The sequence below is a fragment of the Colias eurytheme genome, chromosome 20, assembly GCF_061535395.1.
Source record: "Colias eurytheme isolate Ceu_HAF_F1 chromosome 20, ilColEury1 Martin Lab GWU primary, whole genome shotgun sequence".
Lineage (NCBI taxonomy): Eukaryota > Metazoa > Arthropoda > Insecta > Lepidoptera > Pieridae > Colias > Colias eurytheme.
Genome location: NC_142999.1, coordinates 6,150,924 through 6,171,939, shown reverse-complemented (window position 1 = coordinate 6,171,939; position 21,016 = coordinate 6,150,924). Strand labels below are relative to the sequence as shown.

The 21,016-nt window shown below is 30.9% G+C and overlaps 3 protein-coding genes and 1 non-coding gene across 4 annotated transcripts; 3 read left to right on the top strand and 1 right to left on the bottom strand.

Annotated features, from left to right (window-relative positions):
- Positions 1-4,618: 4,618 nt before the first annotated feature.
- Positions 4,619-6,447, bottom strand: LOC149899716 (uncharacterized). Its single transcript, XM_090113701.1, has 4 exons — positions 6,423-6,447; positions 6,065-6,132; positions 4,974-5,112; positions 4,619-4,668 (listed from the first exon to the last, which is right to left on the bottom strand). The coding sequence occupies exons 1-4, from the start codon at positions 6,445-6,447 to the stop codon at positions 4,619-4,621; spliced, it is 282 nt and encodes a 93-aa protein (XP_089969827.1).
- An 835-nt stretch (positions 6,448-7,282) lies between these two features.
- Positions 7,283-8,480, top strand: LOC149899715 (uncharacterized). The gene is made up of 4 exons (XM_090113664.1): positions 7,283-7,307; positions 7,667-7,749; positions 8,059-8,194; positions 8,410-8,480. The coding sequence occupies exons 1-4, from the start codon at positions 7,283-7,285 to the stop codon at positions 8,478-8,480; spliced, it is 315 nt and encodes a 104-aa protein (XP_089969790.1).
- A 1,729-nt stretch (positions 8,481-10,209) lies between these two features.
- On the top strand, positions 10,210-10,291 carry LOC149899714 (small nucleolar RNA U3). The gene has a single exon (XR_016457934.1). It is a non-coding gene; the product is annotated as a small nucleolar RNA U3 (small nucleolar RNA).
- A 5,552-nt stretch (positions 10,292-15,843) lies between these two features.
- Positions 15,844-20,096, top strand: LOC149899713 (neuronal synaptobrevin-like). Its single transcript, XM_090113557.1, has 7 exons — positions 15,844-15,908; positions 17,302-17,443; positions 17,787-17,865; positions 18,011-18,090; positions 18,190-18,241; positions 18,839-18,922; positions 19,986-20,096. Coding segments are annotated over exons 1-7 (441 nt in total). The 5' UTR covers positions 15,844-15,906; the 3' UTR covers positions 19,988-20,096.
- The last annotated feature ends 920 nt before the right edge of the window (positions 20,097-21,016 follow it).

The following is a 21,016-nucleotide window of genomic DNA, read 5'->3' as shown; positions in this document are numbered from 1 at the left end:
GCTGTAGAGTGTGATGCATGGTTAAAGTTAGAGTTAATTGTATTTTAATGAGACGGTTTTGAGGCGACGTTGGGAGTGATGAGTTACGACGTTTTGTTTCCGAGGCATTGGTTATATGGCAGGTGTTTTAATTGCAGTGTGAATGTGTACTTGTGGTTGTAATGTTCTCTATGTATGTGCACATCGATTTCTATATAGTGTAAACTGTAAGACTTTGTTGGCTAAGAAAGCAAATATAGTGTTTATAATATTATATAAGTACTTATGAATAAATAAATACATTTTATTACACCATACCGTAATTAGGAATACTCTTTATAATGTCTTAAGATATTATATTCTGATGCAGATATGGTAGCTAAATTGCTAATTTTATTATTATTTGTCACTATATTTTGTTCAAAATTGGTTACAGGTGATAAAAAAATACTGTTTTACCTATTTCTTTGAATACGTTTTTCTCATCATTGATCTAATGATTTACCTCAAACGATCGATTATACGATTAAGTTATTTGTTTATATAATGACTTTAGAAGGCCAACTTTAAGTTTTAATACCTATAAAGTTGCATATTTTAATTTTTAAGGACTCTATATAATAATCTCTACCAATTCCACTCCATTTTCGTCTCTCTACCGATTCCACTTTCGTCAATGATATTCCCGTTTATCTCATAATGAGTAAAAAAATGCAACGTCGAGGCGCCTTTGTCCCTAATACTTCGAATTTGATAAAGGGTAAAATAAAACGCACTAAATAAAGGCTCGTCGCCTGCAGGCAGCTACCGTGTTACCCGAGATAAACACGGTAATCACGCTCATCTTCCTAAACAACTTTGCTGTCCATCTTCCAATTTATACTGTGGCTTTTATTAAAAGATGGATAAATTGCGCATGTCATTGTGATCATGTTGTCAAGGGATTGAAATGGAGTGAGTAGAAGTTAGGAACTTTGCTAAGCTTTTGTAAACTATTGTACAAAAGCAAGAATTTCTCATATATGAATTTCCTTGTGTTGTTTGAAGTGGAAGTCTAAGTTCTATGGTCAATGCTTTAAATAGCTCTTGATTAGATTTTAGAAGGTTTGCATCGCTTTGTGAGCGACGACGCAAGTTCTAAGACATAATGGAAAGTTTTAATATGTTTTAGACGTAGTATTATGTATTTACGATCAAAAGTGGTAAGTTCTTTTACAATAACAAAGATTTGTTTGGTTTTTTACTATGTAAGAATACCGAATAAGTGTAGGTACTAGGTAGAGACGGCACGATTAAAGTAAATTTTAGTTATTTATAGAGAAAATTTTAATTGATTTGATGTTAATAATTGAAATGAGCTTTGGCTCTATGAAAATACTTTAATACTATTCGCTTCGTTTTTGATGATACCTTTTTAACATTTATCATCCACATTTCACCAAACAGCAGACAATCATGCAAACCTCTTCAGAAACCCATTAGTACCAAAACTTCCATGTTCAATATTTATCCATAGTGTGACAAATAAGAAACAAAGCTTTCGTGCCTATTAATTATTTATCTTCAATATAATAATATGATGATGCACGTATGTGATTTATTTTTAACATTTATTTCCAAACTTCACCAATCAAGAACCCTTTCAGAAACACATAAGAAATAAAGCTTGTGCTTTGTGTCTATTTATTTATCCTTAAATTCGCTAAGTACCTAAAAGTGCAAAGCTCAACTTCTACAAAATATAATGAAACTATAATTAACCACAATCTTCCGTTACCAGTCGGCATTACCTCTACAAGGATAAAGGGATAAAGGTCTTTCCGATTTCGGTGGTATCAAAGCTCGTCGCGGTGACGTCCGGGCGTCGCGGGTCATTAGCTGCCTGATCACGTGTCCCTAAACATTGCCACGTGCGATCTGCACCCTTATACAGGGTGTGGATTTAGGTAGGTTATAATTAATAATATTTAATATAATTAATAAAGTTCTTTGGCTGATTGTATGTAGAGTCAGAATAGAGTCAAAAGCTATGTTTGTTGTAATTTTCTCAACGATAACTTTTTGCTTAATATTTAAGTAACAAAATTTATATGTGAATGTAAACAACTGAGTCTATAGAAAAATTGAACGTTTTGTATAATATTTTTCAGTATAATGAAAATCAGATGGTCGATTCTTTTGGCATAATATAACAACAAGGAACTTGTAAGGCTCAATTTTCTTATATCGGTGCACTATTAATTTAGGCCTTTAAACAAGAAAAACACTGGAAACTAGAGCTAATTTAAAGCTAACTCAACTCCAATCATATTCATTTATATATACGAAACAAACATCCAAAACCTCTCAATCCATCATTTCAACCAAATCAATTAACATCGCAATTTTAATCAACCTCTATCTCGTACAAACGTCGTATTTAGTAGTAACCACTACCAGCAGGGAGGTCCAGTAAAGGTGCCGGCGTGACTTACAAAATCACGTACCACCCTAATGTAAACAATAGACAAAGGACCCGACAGATTATTAGGCTAGCCGATGCTTATCGTTGTGCGTACTGAGAAACGGTTGGGTGCTCTCGTTTCGAATTTTTTGACTAAATACGTTTGGATGATTGTATCTGAATGGTTCTTGTGGGCCCTAGCCCTAGCTGAAAGCTTCCACAGTGAATGTGGTCTCTAACCTGAAATTGAACAGGCGAACAGCTGATAGAAAGAAGAAAAGCTGTTTTATTGTAGGTCTAGTTATGTTTTGTTGTAGTGTTATGTAATATTGCCTGCTTCATTAAATGCATAGTCCGCACCACAAAAATATTTTTTCAATGCAAAACAGTATTTTCTGAAATTAGCAAGTTCAAGAATCAATAAAAGAAACCGACTAATCAGCTTCATAATTATTAAGATGTCTATTTAAGCACCCGATTCACATAATATTAGGTAAAACTTTAAATACTATTCGTAAATTGTATCTACATAATTGAAAATAAAAGCATAAAGTTACAATTATTTACCTGTTATAACTGTATTATAATATTATACTAGATTTCCGCCCGCGGCTTCGCCCGCGTTTTCAAAGGAAAACCCGCATAGTTCCCGTTCCCGTGGGATTTCCGGGATAAAACCTATCCTATGTGTTAATCCAAGTTACCCTCTATATGTGTGCTAAATTTCATTGTAATCGGTTCTGTAGTTTTTACGTGAAAGAGTAACAAACATCCATACATCCATACAAACTTTCGCCTTTATAATAGTATTAAGATTATCATTCAGTCCATATAACCAAAGCTCTACATTCTACTAAGTTTCAGTAAGCAATCGTATATATAAACACGGTCACGGGTCAAGTTTGTACTGAAAAAAACAGGCAGGCTGCACAACTATTTTAACCCTTAATTATCTCATATGTCCTTGACCCCTGGGTCCACCTGTCCCGAACTTGACCTCGGGAGGCTAATCAACGAAATCGCGGGCGGGCGCTCTCCCGTGATTTAATGCCCTCGCTAATTATGGCTTGTTCAAATTGTACCTTTCTCACGGATACTCCGGGCAGGTTGCACCAGAGTTTAGTGGCATCTTGAAAATCAAAACGACGTTTAGTCTAATCGTAAAGTGTATGATTTACAATATAGTAATATCTCAAGAACGTTTCATTTCAACGTGTAAAAAATTTAAACAAGATAAATAGAATAGGCTAGATTATTAAATGAATCTTGAAATGTTTTGTTTTATTTTCTAATTTGTAAATTGTTAAATGACAATTGTGTTATGAGGGCTTTATGTCCGAGTTTTCGAGAATATCTAAAACATATTTACATATTTAATATTATGGTGGAAATTGCAAAAAAAAAGATCAGCTTAAAGTGTCTGTGGGAGTTAAAATTGTAAACTGACACCTATACTTACACTACTATTTATTTACTCTTGTGCTTACGCTATGATTTCAATCGTAACTATTGATTAATCCCAGTTTAACCAATTGTGAAGCCTGGCCAAGATGCGATTGAACCAGACTGTACCTTACTGCATTCGCTATACTTATTCCGTCTGCTCTAACCTGTTACTCAACCAACCTTAACTATACATCCCTCCCTTTCCCCCATATTTAATTTATTATAAGTTTATCTCTGTCTGCAATCTCGGGTCAGACCAACATATTACCGTAATGGTACTTAAACACATATTTAAGTAAAGATTCTTTTTACTAAAAAGTTTCGTGTGTTCATTCGTCGATTACAGTCCAGTGCGATGTTGGACGTGAATTACTGGATTTGCATTTATAGGCTTCTGTTAATGATACTGGATTTAAAAATCCTGCTTTATATTAAGAATGAAGAAATTTGTATGCATGTAAATTCTGAAGAATCCTATTCTTATTATTTTTCACAAAAATGATTTAATTGATTTGTATGTAATTTTAAATTCTACTTATATTTCATCTGTGTTAAAAATATGAACGTGATGAATATCAGGGACTTATGAAAAATCAACTTAAATTTTGTAACAGTATAAAAGAGAACAGCAGAATACGAAACATGTGTTTATTTAAGATTAATACAATATTTTATAATTTATAAAAAAAAATATACTTTGAAAAGATTACTTTACTTAAATGCAGCTACTATTACCTATGTATTCTGTGCTTAATGCTTAAACTGTGGACAGCCTTCCATGTCGTCAACGTGAGCGTAAACTGAAAATGAAAAAAAAGAATTGTTGTAAAATTTGATTTTAGCATACCTACTTAAACAAACTCTGTCTTGCGACTCTACATTATTAATTATTTTTTATATTTTAGTATAAGTATCTAACAAAAATTATATTGTGTCATTTATCTTTACGTATTCCTTAATATTAAAAAAGTACCTAAATTAAGAAGAAAAATAACCTGCATTTAATTGTATGACAACTTTTTGTGCACGTGAATAAAATTAACCAGGTAGAAAAAAAGCCAGATTAAACTGAACCAAACAAATAGTCTGGTTAACAATAATTCACCTTGATTAGTATCACACGCGAATTCCAATAAATCACACAGATCGAGGAACGTTCTGGTCTCCTCGCCCATTCTTCCGCAAATCGGTATCGTGTCGTGGATACACGTGTCCGCCAGATTGCAGAATTGGTCCACTTTGTTCTGGAAATTTTGTTTTTTATATGAATTGTGGTATGGAAATTATATATATATTTCTGTAGTCAGTTTAAAGTTGTGTTGTTGATTGAATTTTGGAAGCTTTAGTTTTGTTATGGGGTTGTCAAGTTAGGGAAAAATAATGTTAAAAAAACTAATAAAGAAAGGAAGAGATTTTTTGTTTGTGTGGTCGAAAACTACTTGAACTACTATAAAAAACATTTTTACTATAGCAAAACTTTGTTTATCTTTTGTTAATTACTAGATATACATATAAATAGAGAAGGTTTAATCTTGTTCACTATTATTAGATACTACGTAATTTCAGATATGATTCAAATCAAAATAAGACTTTCCGCTACAAACACAGAACAAAAACCAACCATTATATCTTATCTGATAACAATTAATAACAACAAAACATAATCCTTATTAACGCTAATAAAGTGTAAAATAAATTATTACAGGTATAATATCCGCTTGGCCACAAACAATTACATCACTTATGTTAATTATCGACTATAAATATAATTAAGTGCACATTTCAATGGTATCTTGTAATGTTGGATATAATATTTATAGACCTATGCAATATATATAGATACTTAGATATTATTCCGAACTTAATTGAATCGTATGTCAACGTTCATTTTGATATATGCGGCTTCTCGTGTTTCTTAATTGTATGTGTGATAAATTTATAAGCTGCCAAAAAATAGTGATTTAAAATAAAAAGAAATAATTAAACAACGTGGTAAGTGAAAATATGGTCACGCTTAGAAAAAAAAAAACATAATATTTATTAGTTAGGAGACTTCAAAAGCTCACAATGTTCAAAAAAAATTTAAAGCCTTAGTAGTCAAAGCCAAAAATGTGTTTATTATGTGTTAATGTTTTCAATAATGATCATTGCTATTAATAAATAATATTGTCATTAGTCTCTACAAATTGTACTTACTGGTGGAGTCGACAAATGATCTGGGAAGTGAGCCAATACGGTGAGAGTAAAGGATATCCATAGTAAATCTGAAAGTTTCGAAGCCTTAATATACCTTAGGTTTATTACAGTACATTATAGTGCATCTACTGTACAATTCATAGTGAGGTAGTTCATGACAGTTACTAAATAGTTTTTTTTTCTAACATGCAAAAAATAAAATGCTTAATTAAATTTAAAAAAAATGTTATTTATACTTTTAAAGGAACACACAAAAAATAAATAAATACTGAATGTACTAGGTAAACAGAACCTAATAGGAGATAAATGGTAATTAACAACGTAAATTATCTTCAAGCTACCTATCGGATATACTTACAATGAATGATGATGTTAAACCACATCCTCGTTTAGTTTGATCAGTAAAATGATAATATCCGATGTGTTCATGTTGCGGTTAAATTATATTTATGAATTAACAATATATAGCACTAAATACATGCATGTGTAATCAACATTTGGTCCGGAGTTTTAACATAATTTGATTAGTACGGATTAATAGAAGTATTAGCTATTTTTGTTACTTTAATAAGCAATAATTTGATAGTCACTTATTACGCTCATATTTAGTATCTTTATAATATTTCAAAATATATTTCTTGAAATTTAATTTATATTTTTAGACAAAGAATCGTGCACGTGTTTTAGATTGGTTTGTACCTATTGGCACAGGTTCAGGTAAATAGGTTATTTCATGTAATAAATGTATGTTACTACATTACTTCTGTCTATTACTTTCACAGCGTAATATGTTGATTAGGATATGAAAAAAAATTGTATGGTACGTGTTTGTCGTGAGCATCGCCAACTTTAACTTAAACTCTAGATACAGCTCTGGCTCTGAAACTTTGTGAATGACAGATCCTTATTTTTCTCAGCATTATTTTTACATTTATATGTAACTAAAGGTATTTTGAAAAAATTATATGCTGTAGGTGTGTTAACACTCATGTAAAATGCACATTTTACATACATGAGTGTTTTTGGACATGCCTTGTCCTAAATACAAATCTTGATTTATATTTCATGAAGTGTTGACTAGTATATGCTCCACATAACATTCAACATAAAGCGTATGTTTTGATTCAATATCCTGCAGGCTATAATAGTTATGTTAACGAACACAAACTAACCTAGTCATTGTAGCCTAGATCATTGATAGTGGTATTGGTGTTAGTAATGATATTTAGAATACTGTGGACTAGTGAGTTGTTTTAACTTATTACTTTTATAGTACGTAGGGATTTATTAAGGAAGGATTTATTCTGAAGTCAATAGTAAATAAAAATAGGTTAAGAAAGAAGATTATACAATAGCTTTTGGATAAAAAGTGCTTTATGAAATAATATTTTAAAGAGAGATCATTACTTCATAGAAGGTTATATCTTAAAGTATATTAATTATTGATATCGAAGGTTTGAGTTCAAAGTAATAGAAATTGATTATTTTTTAATGTGTTATGGTGATGTATAGCATTGAGTATGATAATATATTTATTTCTACATACTTTAAATAATTCAAGCAGTTGTTTTTATAAATTGATACAAATTTTCCTTTTTTTAGGTTTAATAATTTTAGGATTAGCGGAAGAAGTCTGGACCCACGTGGAGATTGAGGCTGAAGACTACTTCTTCCCTTTAGAACCAGTAAATATTATATTCCATTATATTATACTTACTCATACATTTTCGAATTCTAAGTATTATTGGTGCATTATTTTTCATCTTAAATGAAACATTGTCAAAATATCCTGTTGTAACAAGACCTTTTTACTTTGCTTTACATTGTAACAAATCAATGACAACTATTTTAATGCGCACCTACTGTTTATCTGTACAAATGCTTTTGTTGAGAAATAATCTCTAACAATGCCCATATTAAATTAATGACATTTCTGTAAGCAGATTGAGATATGTAATGAATTTAGAGTAAGTACTAAAATTTGTCATTATCAGGTAATAAATTTCTGCAAAATGGCCGATCAGTGCCAGCACGACTTCGTGGCTATTTGCGGGCAAGATTCTTTGGGCATTTCTAGAATGTTCAATGATAACTGCGATTTGTATGAATACAATTGTGATGAAAAGAAACGTAAGTGCTAAGTGGTATTGGGTATTTACTTATGATTGAATTAACTGATATATTTAAAATTTGGAAATAAGCTAGCCAAATATTAATATGTGTTATATCTATGTATACGTACATTGTACGTGGCCTCCATATTTTTTTTTGGAAACATTGGGTATTGATTAAAGTTGTAAAATTCTATATTTTTTAGCTCTACATATGTAATGTTTGATTTTCAGAATACCGCCATGTAAAACTAGACGTGTGCAAGTACGAAGCCGCTGCAGCTGAAAGAGCACAGTATAAGTGAACAATAAATGAGGAAATTAATATAAAAAACAAAAATGATGCAATATTTTTTTTATATAAAGCTTCCCACCAGGCAAGGCGTCTGCTTGTTTCCCTTCTTATATCATAAATATCTAGTAGAATGATGATACTAAACACAGTAGTTCTTTATATACAGATAATTATTAAGGTCATTATCCAAATGTAATTTAAATTACGTGCTGTTATTGAGAAATTCAATGAAGAAGTACCTACCTGAAAAATAATATTGGAATTTGCAATAAGTTTTTTCGAGAATCCGTACAGACACACACATGCACTACACTCGAGATTTCTGTTATTGGTTTGATCCACATGTTTTGAAAGAATTTTTTTTTCATATAAAATAAAAGAAAACTCTCTGAAACAAACTACTCTGTGTGACGTCACAACTCTGCACCGACATTCCTAGTAACTGTTTGGCTTCCACAGTTTGCTTATACTCCGCAAATACACTGCCAATGTTACAATTATGTACAAACGACGATGTTTACAATGCAATGGTAACCTATAGGGCAAGCCAAATATTTAAAAATGGTAGGATATTATTTATTTGTTCAACATCAATATAGATCTCTGTTCGGATTTATGACGTTCGAATTATATTTAGAAGAAAATATTAGGACGTTACTGTTAGGACGTAATACTTAAGTAATGAAAGTAAAATACATTAAAATTAAGTATTTTTTATTTATTTCTATTAGACTTAGTGAATGACTGGCTTTATATATCCAGTCATTCGATCCCAAGACCCGTCGTTGGTCGTAGGGCTAAGTGCAAGTGTAATGGGAAAATAATTTTGCCTAAATAAACACAATGATAATTATATCATTTTTTAAAATATACAAAACCCTTGCTTTCTGGACTGGTGGTTACAACTGAGCTTTGGCATAATAGTGGTTTATATATTCTTTGTAGTTTTTCTTATTTCTAGTGTTTTCTTTTCTCTCAACAAGTATAAATAAAATGTGATCCAACGAAGTGAGGAGTGGGGGCCTGGTGACCTAAAATACAGGTAATTTTTATTTCCTAGTTTAGGCACCAAAAATGAACTCTTTTTTATTTTTATTTTTTTTTATTGAACAACACATGCTATTTATATGTTTCACTAATATTAGATACATTGACATAAAATTAATAGTGCTTAATTAAGAATTGATTTTAAAATATAACCACAAGGACCTTAAGAATAACCTTATTCTTTATATTGTATTTTGTTAAAGACAATATCATTTCTTTTATTTTGTATAATAAATTGATGGACTATTTAAAACCTGATATTATTCATATATTACAAGCTTGGTCGTTTATTGAAAGCGATATCTTGCACTCAATAATTCTAAAACTCGTCTTCATAAAGATTGGCTCGGTGCTCCATTACATGCACAATACTCAATTAATGGCGAGTCTACATAGAGACTGCTTTAAGAAGGAAACAAGAGAATATACATCTTATATATTTTAAACTCAGCTTAAGTAAGTAAAAAAGTGAAGTCCCATGTCCCCTAGTGGGGTAAGGGGCAGATACATTATACATCTGTTTCACTGATCGATTATTTAGGGACAAGTAGGTGATCAGCCTTCTGTGTCCTGCCAGTCCGAGACATTTTTTTTCTTCGTATCCACCGGGAATCGAACCCAGGACCCTTCGGTTCTACGCACACGCGTCTACCACTGTATCAAGGAGGCGGTCATTTCAAGGACCAAGTGTCAAGACCTTACTTCATAGGATCATTTCTATAGTAAGCTCTTCACGAGAACTCTTTAGTAAATAAGAGTGTTATTAATAGCTGTATTATCATAAAAAATGAATATACATATAGAGTGTATTTGGAAGTTTGTCAGTGGAAGTTGATCTTATCATCAATATGGTGATTGAATAATTTTAAATATCATACCTACCTATAGATAACAACCGTGATAGATTCTTATAATTTTTTTATTTGTCATCTTAAAAAGCATTAAAGGTGCCGTGTGGATCAAGCTTAACATTATTTTATAATATGCTTATTTATTGATTACCTTATATGATACTATCAGTGCGTAATTGTGAATTAATTTCTAACGCATATTCTAGGTACATTTAATAATAATTAAGTAGTGCGGATGTAATTCAACGATATAATTTTGATAACGATTATTATAAAAATGATTACAGTTATATAAGAAAGTAAATATATTTTTGTATAGTAAATACATATTACTGTCATTTATTTCGGCCATTTTTAAGTGAGAAGTAATTTGGAAGCACATGTCAGTTACGAATGAATTAGCTTTATATATAGGATGAAGTAAATATTATTATTTCAACTACTAAGTAACCAGAAAGATTTGCCAATTTTGTTAATGAATTTTAGAAATAATTTCTTCTATTATGTTCTTATATTTTTAGTATCTAAGAAAATGTAAAATTCCTGACCATTTAAACATGAATGACGTTAAATGAATGTTTCTTAACGTCTTAAATATTACCTCAGTTCTGATGTGAATTGAACCGTAATTACTCAAAGGCTGTTTAAGCCCAATTAAAATATATTTAAGACCACGCTGTATAAAATATAATATATTTGGACAGATGCTGTGTGCACCCGTCCGCTCGTTTACCATGTATGTGATAATGCATCTATACGAACTACCGAAATTTGTCTAGCGCGGCTTAGGGTGACACTACTCTTTACAAAGATACGCTAAACAGTACCGGGCTACTGCATTGCAACCGGTATTCATAGAAATAGAGCATGTTTTGATATTAATTAACGCTGTTTGGGACGTTCCCGAAATAGAACATGTTGAATTGAATTGATTGAAATGATTGTTATACGTACACATACGGATGATTTAACAGTTTATTTCTTTTGTTAGTTTTCAAATTCACTGTATCAGAATCCGATTATTGTCTCAAAGATAGGTTGGTACAAATTTTGTGTAAATAAAAAAAAATGTCCTCATATTATGTTTTTACATATGTAACATGTCTGCTTATACTTTACTTACATTCTTCTATAAATAGTATATAATACTTATCTATAATATAAAAATGAATCCCAAAATGTGTTGGTAAGCGCGTAAGAACGGCTGAACCGATTTCGATAATTCTTTTTTTATTATATTCCTTGAAGTACGAGGATGGTTCTTATGTAGAGAAAACGTAAACATGTACCACGGGCGAAGCCGGGGCGGACCGCTAGTATATAATAAACACCTGTTACGAAATTTAAAAGGCAACAAAATCATAAGTCGGTTTCGTGTTCTTGTCAAATATTTACTCGCCAAATGGAATGGTTATGTCAAAAGCGTAGCGGTTCAAAAAATGTAGCACACTGCACAGTAAGCCCATAGCAAACAAAAAAAAAAATTAGAAATATGTAGTTTATATCTTCATTACATATTATATTTAGCATCTTTTCGTGTTGAATATAGTTAGTAGGTAATCATTAGGTAATCATCAGCGTTTAAATCAAGAAATCTGATATTCGGGCGTAATTGTAGAGAATTTGCCGTGAATGAGTAAATTCAATGCAAACTTTCTAATAATGCAAATTTACAGTACAACTAGAAATAGAATAAAGAAGTTCTCAATTATTGAAATAAAATACAATTTACGGCAAAGTATTTTAGTTTTAACCTCACCATTATTGAATGAGTTTATCTATTAACTATCGTCCATACTACATATTCCCGCACAAAATATGACAACAATTTTTATTTGGCCGTCCAAAGGCTACTCGTAATAAATATTTGAGGTAAACACGGAGCAGAGAGCAAGCGAGCAGCCGGCGTAAATACAAGCTGGTCTTGTTAACCTAAAATATTAACAAGGATCGGGCAGCACTTAGCTGTTACATGTTAATTCCGTGGACAAAGCTCTGATTTGTTTACAACGCCTAGTTGCGAGTTATCGTGGCTAATTGTTGATAGAATGTCGGCTTGTCGAATTATATTTGTCCTTCGGTACGGTTCAAGTACGCAGATTTATTTGGCATTGGAGAAATCGCACGGTCCCGGTCGGTATGAATTTGAAAACTGCAAGACAATGAGGTTACTGCTTACAATAGATAATGCTTTCATATACTTGAAGAAAACTGATAAACACTGCATTTAATCAAACATCTATATCCGTGAGTATCAACAGAAGTTAGGTCGTATTATGAAGCACTCGCTATCGATATGTTTTTGTGTCGATTTACAAAAATATATTTCAAGCCTTTTTCACTACCTAACAAAAACTACGAGTCATAATAATATTATGTTTTTGTATTTATTAAAAAACTAGGCCGTTTGCACTATCTATCAAAAAACTCAGTTATACTCATCTCTCATTTTGTGGAATACCTAGTATTTTCAATTCATTAGAGTTCTTTGAACCGACCAGGACTATACCATTATAGGTAGATATGTATACCTACCTACCATTAGATATCTACTCATTCTGAAATATTTATAGCTTATTAATAAAATCAATTGAGAGTATTACAAACCAAACAGTTGTAATTACAATGCTATGTATCATGCATGTTTCAAATAAATGAATTAGAGACGTTAGTCATATAGCTTCGGGGCTAATAAAACAAATGAGGAGCGGCGTCTTAGCCTTTGTTAACTCTGCGTATTAATTTGTTTCTTTTGACAACAAATTATATATGATATGCATTATGTTTATTAATTACGTTGTGGATAAATAGCATTAGTTATTGTGTACAGTGATTGATTTTTCAACATGTTTCTATTATGTTTATAATGGCTACGTAGAGAGTAGGTTTCCGCTTTGTTTTTTTTATGTGACGTTCAAAAAAAGGAAACTTGATTTTCAAGTTATTAACTATATGACCTGAGGAACTGAGAATTTATAATTTCTGAAAATTTAATTGAAATAGTGTGTGTGAAAATGAAATCTGCGCGTAGTGTATAGTTGTAAAGAATCAAAGATTTCGTTGAATTAGGTAAAGGTGTAGGTACATGGTAGGTACTTGTTTTTTTTTCGGAAATTGCTTTGAGCCAAGTTAACAATATCCTTATTGCAATTTGATAGAATTAAATTTCTGAGGTTATCCAATCAAAAAACAGAGAATTAGATTTTTCTATCACATTTTCAATCGAAACTTCAAACAGATAATGAAGCTTCGAAAAATCGTATTCACTTATATCGATTTATTTAGTCAGTGAGCAGTCAGCCAATTGATTAGTCGAGGCTCTTTGTGCGTCTGCGCCGACGCAGCAACGATTTGCTCGGGGCCCGACCGCCCTAATTTTAATGGCCTTATAAAATTTATACTTAATGTATTTATCGTACAATGTCTTAGTGTGGATAAGCTGGTCTATTATTTATTGAGGATGATGTATTATTTATTTAACGTTTGCGTGTTAAAATCTTATTTATTTTTACATAATAAAATATACTACGACGTAGACGACGACGACAACGTACACCGCATAAACGTAATAATATAGTTAAAGCGTTAGCTTATTGTTAAAGAATGAACCGCACAAATAATTTCAAAGATCAGATGGTTTGAGGTTACTGCGTAAGTGAGACAGCCAATCGATAATAATAATATACGCAATCATAATCAAACCCCATATACCCCTATAGGACACAAGACCAACACTATAAAACCGTATATAAAGTAGTAAGTATCATGGTAATTAAATTAAGTTGAAACTCAATACATGTCCATTGTACAGTACAATAAAAACAAAAGTTTAACAAACCTTTATAAATTAAAAAACAAAAACTCTTCGTCTCAATTTTTTTAATTTAAGTAAATCAAAAGACCACACATAATGAATTCGAATCTTATCCACATTATTACCAACGGGGCAGTTTTAAAATTGTATTGTTTTATTGTATTACATGCATTAAGTGCCGATGTACGCAGTACGAGTCATTACAACAACGAACTCTCAAACAAGGCTTCGATGATAAAATATATTTTCTTTGCCTCATAGTATCTTGCGAATTATATTCGATTGTTCAAATATAGACAATACTTAATAAAGTATCGAGAAGTGTATTAAGGTAAACTGCGTGTTAAATAAGTATTGACATTTTAAGATAAATAGCTTGATAATTGATTTTAAACGAGATTTATTAATTGTAGATACCCAGTTTAATTTTTTTTTAGCTTACAGATAATGGTGGTACGTGGTGATTGGCAGACTGTGATGACAGTCGTATTTGAAAACCTATTGAAAACTTTATAGCATATAATCTTATACTTCTCAAAATAAAATAAGGGCCAACATAATTTAAGTAATCTATTAGATTTGGGGATTAAAATCATGTTATGAGATTAATTACAAAATGTTTGTTACTTCAGCTAATTTTATGGAAATGAAGAATGGCTATTTTTGTTGAGTAGTAATTTCACGACTATTTAAAGGACTTCCTAATAAAATTAGTATTTCATGAATAACCCTGGCCCCCTTTATATTGAAGCCCATTCATGAAGGAGTTGCAGTGCACGTGCTTCGAACCCTGGACCTACCCCACGAGTGCGCAATCGATGCCGAATTCACGCAGTAACGCGCACGCGCCTTGCGTTCGATACAGTCGTGGTGAGAAGTGCTTTACGAATTATATAGGAAAAAAAATACATGATGATAAAAATTTAGGTAATAACTATGATTGATGACAAAATTGTATCCATTCAGCATTTATACAAAGTAATTATTTCTTTGTTCCTCTTGATGATACATAATTAAGAAATTTTGTAAGCAATTTATTTATAAGATATTAACTGACAAAACTGGAGAAGATTCCTCGCTTCGACTGCATAGATTTTATAATGCCAATTAATCACGAATAAACGATTGAAACGGAAAATTACGAATATATAAAGTGAGTAAGTACTTACAATCTTTCAAAATATCGCTTCATTTGAAAAAAACAAAAGAAAAATAAATTAACGACTAATCTACTTTTATGGGTGTATATATAGTTTTTTTTTGAAGTGAAACTTCTTTATCGGGGTTGGAAAAAAATGTAGTGTAACATTTTTTCGTTACGCGCCATCTTGTTTTTATCCCTACCACGCCTGATTGACGTATTTCTGTAAAGTTGCATATGCATATAGTAAATTATTTTTTGAAAAATTAGGTCATAAAGAAGTTTCACTTCTTACGTGTGTACTCTAGTACACGAACACATTTTTTTGTTACTGTTAGACTTTTCATATTTATTTCATTTGTCGCATCATCAATCAATAAAAAAATCAAATACCTACACATACAAATATATAATAAATATCCATAAAAAGCCATCTCCAAATATGCTCCCGCCATTACTGACGTAAGCAAACAGCGGCCGCGCGATGTTACTGCGGCCGGCCATTCCGCTGCGGCAAGCGCGCTGAAGCCTTCGCGAAAGCTCTTACAGTGCTTTGTGACAGCTTGTTTACATTCTACTTATAATGTAAGTATTTGATCATGTAGAGATCACATATAAAATATAGAGTCGCTTGAGATTGTAAATGATATAGATTGTAGAGTCGATGTAGAGACTGAGTAGATTTTTTTGGAATGATGTTATATTTTTTTTTGTAAAAATAGAGTAAAGTTAAGAAGTTTTAGAGACGTTAAAAGTGAAGACTCTGTATACTCTCCTCTAACACCTCTAATGAGGACTACATTTTTAATTATTTGTGTGTGTGTTTTTTTAATATTTTGATGTATTTACAAGAAATTACTTTTTATAATTGTATGTTATTTGAAAAATTGACCCTTTTAAAGTTTTAAATATAATGTAAGTAGGTCAAATATCGTGTGAACTTTTCGCTATTGCGACTTTACAACGCTATGAATGGAATTTCGGTCCATTGCAGTTACTTTTCACTCAGAAGTAACAAAAGTACCTATTACATTTTTGTGTAGTTTTCGTTACATTTATTTTTAATATTTTCAATTAAGAAAATGCAAGTTTTTATGAAAACATATAATTTTCAAAAATGAAAAAGTATCAAAACAATATATATCAATCACTTCAAACAGTAAATTGAATAAATAATTCATTAATATTATATAAAAAAAATACACATAAAAAGCTTTCATGACATATTTTTTACATATCATTCCAAAAACACTAATAAGTGTTTGTTTTTAATACGTTTTAAGGTGATTGAAACATTCATGTAATTCAGAAAAACTATTCCGAATATCTTGCATAAGTAATGCTCTGGTTTTGTAAACAAGCGCTACGAAAGTACCGCATTATGTTAGACTGTGGCACGATGCCAGATGTTATTGATTGATATCATATCACTGTATACAGTACTGCTTAAGTTTGGTTACACGATCAATAATGACACATTTTAGTTCTCATTATCAATTCTGTTTGTCGTCAAAGGAGCCGCTCTATATTTTTCGGAATTTTTGTTTCTATTGCATTTTACATCATATAAATATCACAAAAAAGTTAAAATTTGAGTAATGAAAGGATCTTATAATATACCTACATTTTTGAACACAATACGAGCATTAATATAGTTTCAGTTTATATAGTTTCTTTAGTTTATTTTTAGGTAGGTTATAAGTTAACGGTCGAACTATGGAATTTGCAAAAATATTATTTTTCATTTATAAATACCAAAACACTGCAGTAAGTACATTAGTACAAACCAAGTACAAACACTCGAAAACATATTACTTTGCACAACACAAGTGTAAAATATTTTGTAATTCATCATCATCAGCTGATATATGTTTCCACTGCTGGGACACGGCCCTCTTATGAGGGTTCAGGCCATAATCCACCTAGCGGGTTGGCGGTTATTTTGTAATTATATTCAGGTGTATTTCGTATATTAAAGGGCTGAAGAAGGCAGAGCTCAGGAGGGGCTGGCGCCACCTACAACAGAAGGTGCTGATGGCGAGATCGTGGGAGGACCGCGGACGCCGCAGCAAATCGCTGCACAAAAGAGGCTGCAACAGACGCAGGCTCAAGTGGATGAGGTTAGATTGATAATAAACCATGCTTTATGAAAAAGATGCGCTATGATTTAGAAAGTCTGTCATGGTTTATGAAAATATTATGACCATATTACTGAAAAAATATGACTAAATTGAATTGGCATGAATGAAAGATGAAAAAAAAACGAAATGAAGAATACTTGGGTACACGATTTAGGAAGAAAAGAGACTAGAAGAAAGGAGTATAGCCACAGACTAAGTATAGCGGTATTATAGATAAAAGTTATTTATTTTTTTGAGTATAAATACGGTGGATTCGACTCAACCAGTTTTTTAAATTAAAAAAAAGCTAATATTAATTAAATTCAACATCGTTTATTTTCAGGTGTGTGAAATAATGAAAACAAATGTTGAAAAAGTACTTGACAGAGACGCTAAATTGTCTGAACTAGATGATAGAGCAGGTAAGTTTCATATGTCACATGATTTGTAATAATTTCGTATTGTTAGTTGTAGGTATTGTGGGATCTCCACAAAACATTACTTTAGATAGCCTTCAAAATTATTATTGTAATGTCATTAATGTTTCTTTATATTCTTTACTTTCAGATGCCCTGCAGCAAGGAGCTTCCCAATTTGAGCAACAAGCAAAGAGTTTGAAGAATAAGTTTTGGCTTCAGAATCTCAAGGTACGTATGAAGAAATTCAACTAAGGAAGATGTTTAAAAGACATTTGATTTAAAAAAATATTATTGTTGTAAATAAATGATATTAACTACTATTTGCAGATGATGATTATTATGGGAGTGATTGGAATCGTTATTATTGGACTTCTTTTTGGTGAGTTCTAACATATTTCTTGCGATATTGTTTGTGTAAATTTAATGTATAAAATTAAAGAAAATAGTCAATTGAATAGTGTTAATAATGCTTGAAGTTACAAAGATAAATGAGTTTGGTTATTGGTTTAAAAGCTTAGTGTTAATTGGCATTATGGTGTATGTTAGATATCGTAATGTGATTTGTTATTGGCTGATAAAATCCTTCTAAAATCTGCTTCAATCTATTCTATTAGATGTTGTGATTCTTAACGTGTGTGCTATATAATCTTATCTATGTATCTGTTATTAACGTAGACATTAAATTATCTAAAATTACCATGTATGAAATGTTTATAGTATAATTTCGGAAAATAAACTTGCACTGCAGTAAGTTAACTGCTACTCAAAAATGTCAAACAAAGACTTCAATTTTAGTAATGAAATTAGTGAAATTTTAATTTCTTTTATTTTGAAAATGGGCTCACATTGCTTATTGGAACTGTGGTTTAATGTCTACGTCATATTGTGTGTCGCAAAAAGTAGCTTAGAGGCTTCGTGGCGTATGTTTTGCTTCCGGCTGTTCGCAGGTGATAACATAAAACAAATGTTTGGTTAGTTCGGTATCGCGGGACGCCGTCAATGCCCAGCATCGCCCCCGCACCGGCGACAAACGCTACTCAGATCGTTGCTCCTCCTAAGTGTAAGTTTTTAGAAGTTCTTTCTGTCACGGTCACAGCTAAATTCCTGTTAGAGAAAAGCAGAAAGTATAGGTAGATTTAACCTCTTTTTTGGCAAAATAATGATGAGTTGTGGATTAGACCTACTTTGGAATGAGCTTAATTGCAAAGGCTGAAACATCAGTGTTTCTTCTTGCTAGTGTTTGAGGGCGGCGGTTACCCCTTCATTAGGAATTCCTTTTACTCCTTTACTTTATAAATCTAAAACATATGGGGCTTATTCATACTTTTGAAATGAAAAGTACTTATTAAAAAAATATGTCTTTGTTATTGTCTGATCATTCTTTTAATTATTAGAAATAATAATATGGATTTAGCTATGACTAAAATAACTTTAAAGCATGACTGCTTATATTAGAATTTATTATTGATGATTACTTACATATTGCGAGAAAATTATTATATTATGCATGAACGTGTCGAAGTAGTTTTATGCACATTATGTAAAGTAAACATAGATTTTATATTTATAGTCATGTTAAACACAACACTTAATTTTATTATTTTTATAATTGTCGTGAGAACGTGTTTTTTTACTTCTGTCACTATTTTTTTGGTGCACAATAAAGTATTTTTATTTGTTTGATTTTTTGCTCTACACTTTTTTTAATTTTACCTCTCTTTATACACTACTGCACAATGCACACCTAGATATATTATTATGTCACACATTAATACCATAAAATTATTAACAATATTTTAATTCTAAGCACTCGTAAGTAATAAAGACATGTTATTATTGTTTATTGTAATATATTTGTACCAAATAAAAGATCCTATATTTGAAATAGCAAACCCGTCAGTTATTTTTCTATATTAATTATTATGTGGAAGATTTTCTTCCACGAATCGTTATAGAAATAAAATTTACCATTTTCATTAAGTATTTAAATATTAAATTTAAATATCATCGATGACAATTTTCCGATATACTTTTTATTAATTAAGGCACATTACCCTTATTTTACATAGAACTCTAAACTAAACATATTGACTCCAACTAATACTCATTTTTTGGATTTTCAGGAAAATATATGTAAAGAGGATGCATCAACAAAAAAAAACTAATGTATATTTCAATATTTCATACGTAATTCATTCGTAGTGTATACAATGATAAAGAGATTTACGTTACTTAAAATTTTCCCTTATATTAAATTATTATATGTAAGTATTCGTAGTACCTAAATGTTGTAATTGATCAAGATTTCTTTGACGACTAAAGAAATATAGATTATTTATATTATGTATACCTTCATAGCTAATACAACTTTGTTATAAAGTAAAACTAAAATACAAAATTTCCCTAAAGGCAGCTTTTCCACCAATAATATGAGAGGATGTGAAGCGAGTTTGTTTGTAACGAACCAATCATATTGCTTTATTTAGTTTAAAGTTTGATGCTTTTAGCGTTTGCAGCGATACTATTGTTTATTTAAAAACACATCCTCGCAGATTATTGGTGGAAAAGCAACCTTATACATAAATATATTCAATATCAAGCAATTTTTGAAAAGTGCCAAAACAGGCAAATGTTCCAATATTTATTTAACAATGTAAATAATGTAGATACAATTTTCAAAGTCTAGTAATGTATATCTCTTAACTTCAACTTTAGTAAAAAAATTCTCCGTCACAACATTTTAAATAATAATTATTTATTTTTATTTTGTTGTTACCTTTAAGAAAATGTAACTGTGTTAAAATATTATAATGGGTGTAAAAGACGGGCAATTCATGATTAATTTACAAAAAATATATTCACTATAGTTACTACATATTAGAGCTGAGCTATCTCTCAATGATTTGCGTGCCTTTGCTTATAATTATTATTAAATGGTAAGGTATAACTTATGAATAAAGGGGTTTCATACGGCCTATATACAGTAGTCTAGTAGCATTGAAAATAATGTCTACGTTGTACTAGATAACCGGCAATCTTCTGCTTCTTAAATTATTTCTATAAGAATGTTATGCGGAAAAGTTAGGGTAAGATATACGGAATTGAGTATTGTAAGGAAGGAAACTTTCAAATTCTTTAATTTCACTCAATTTTA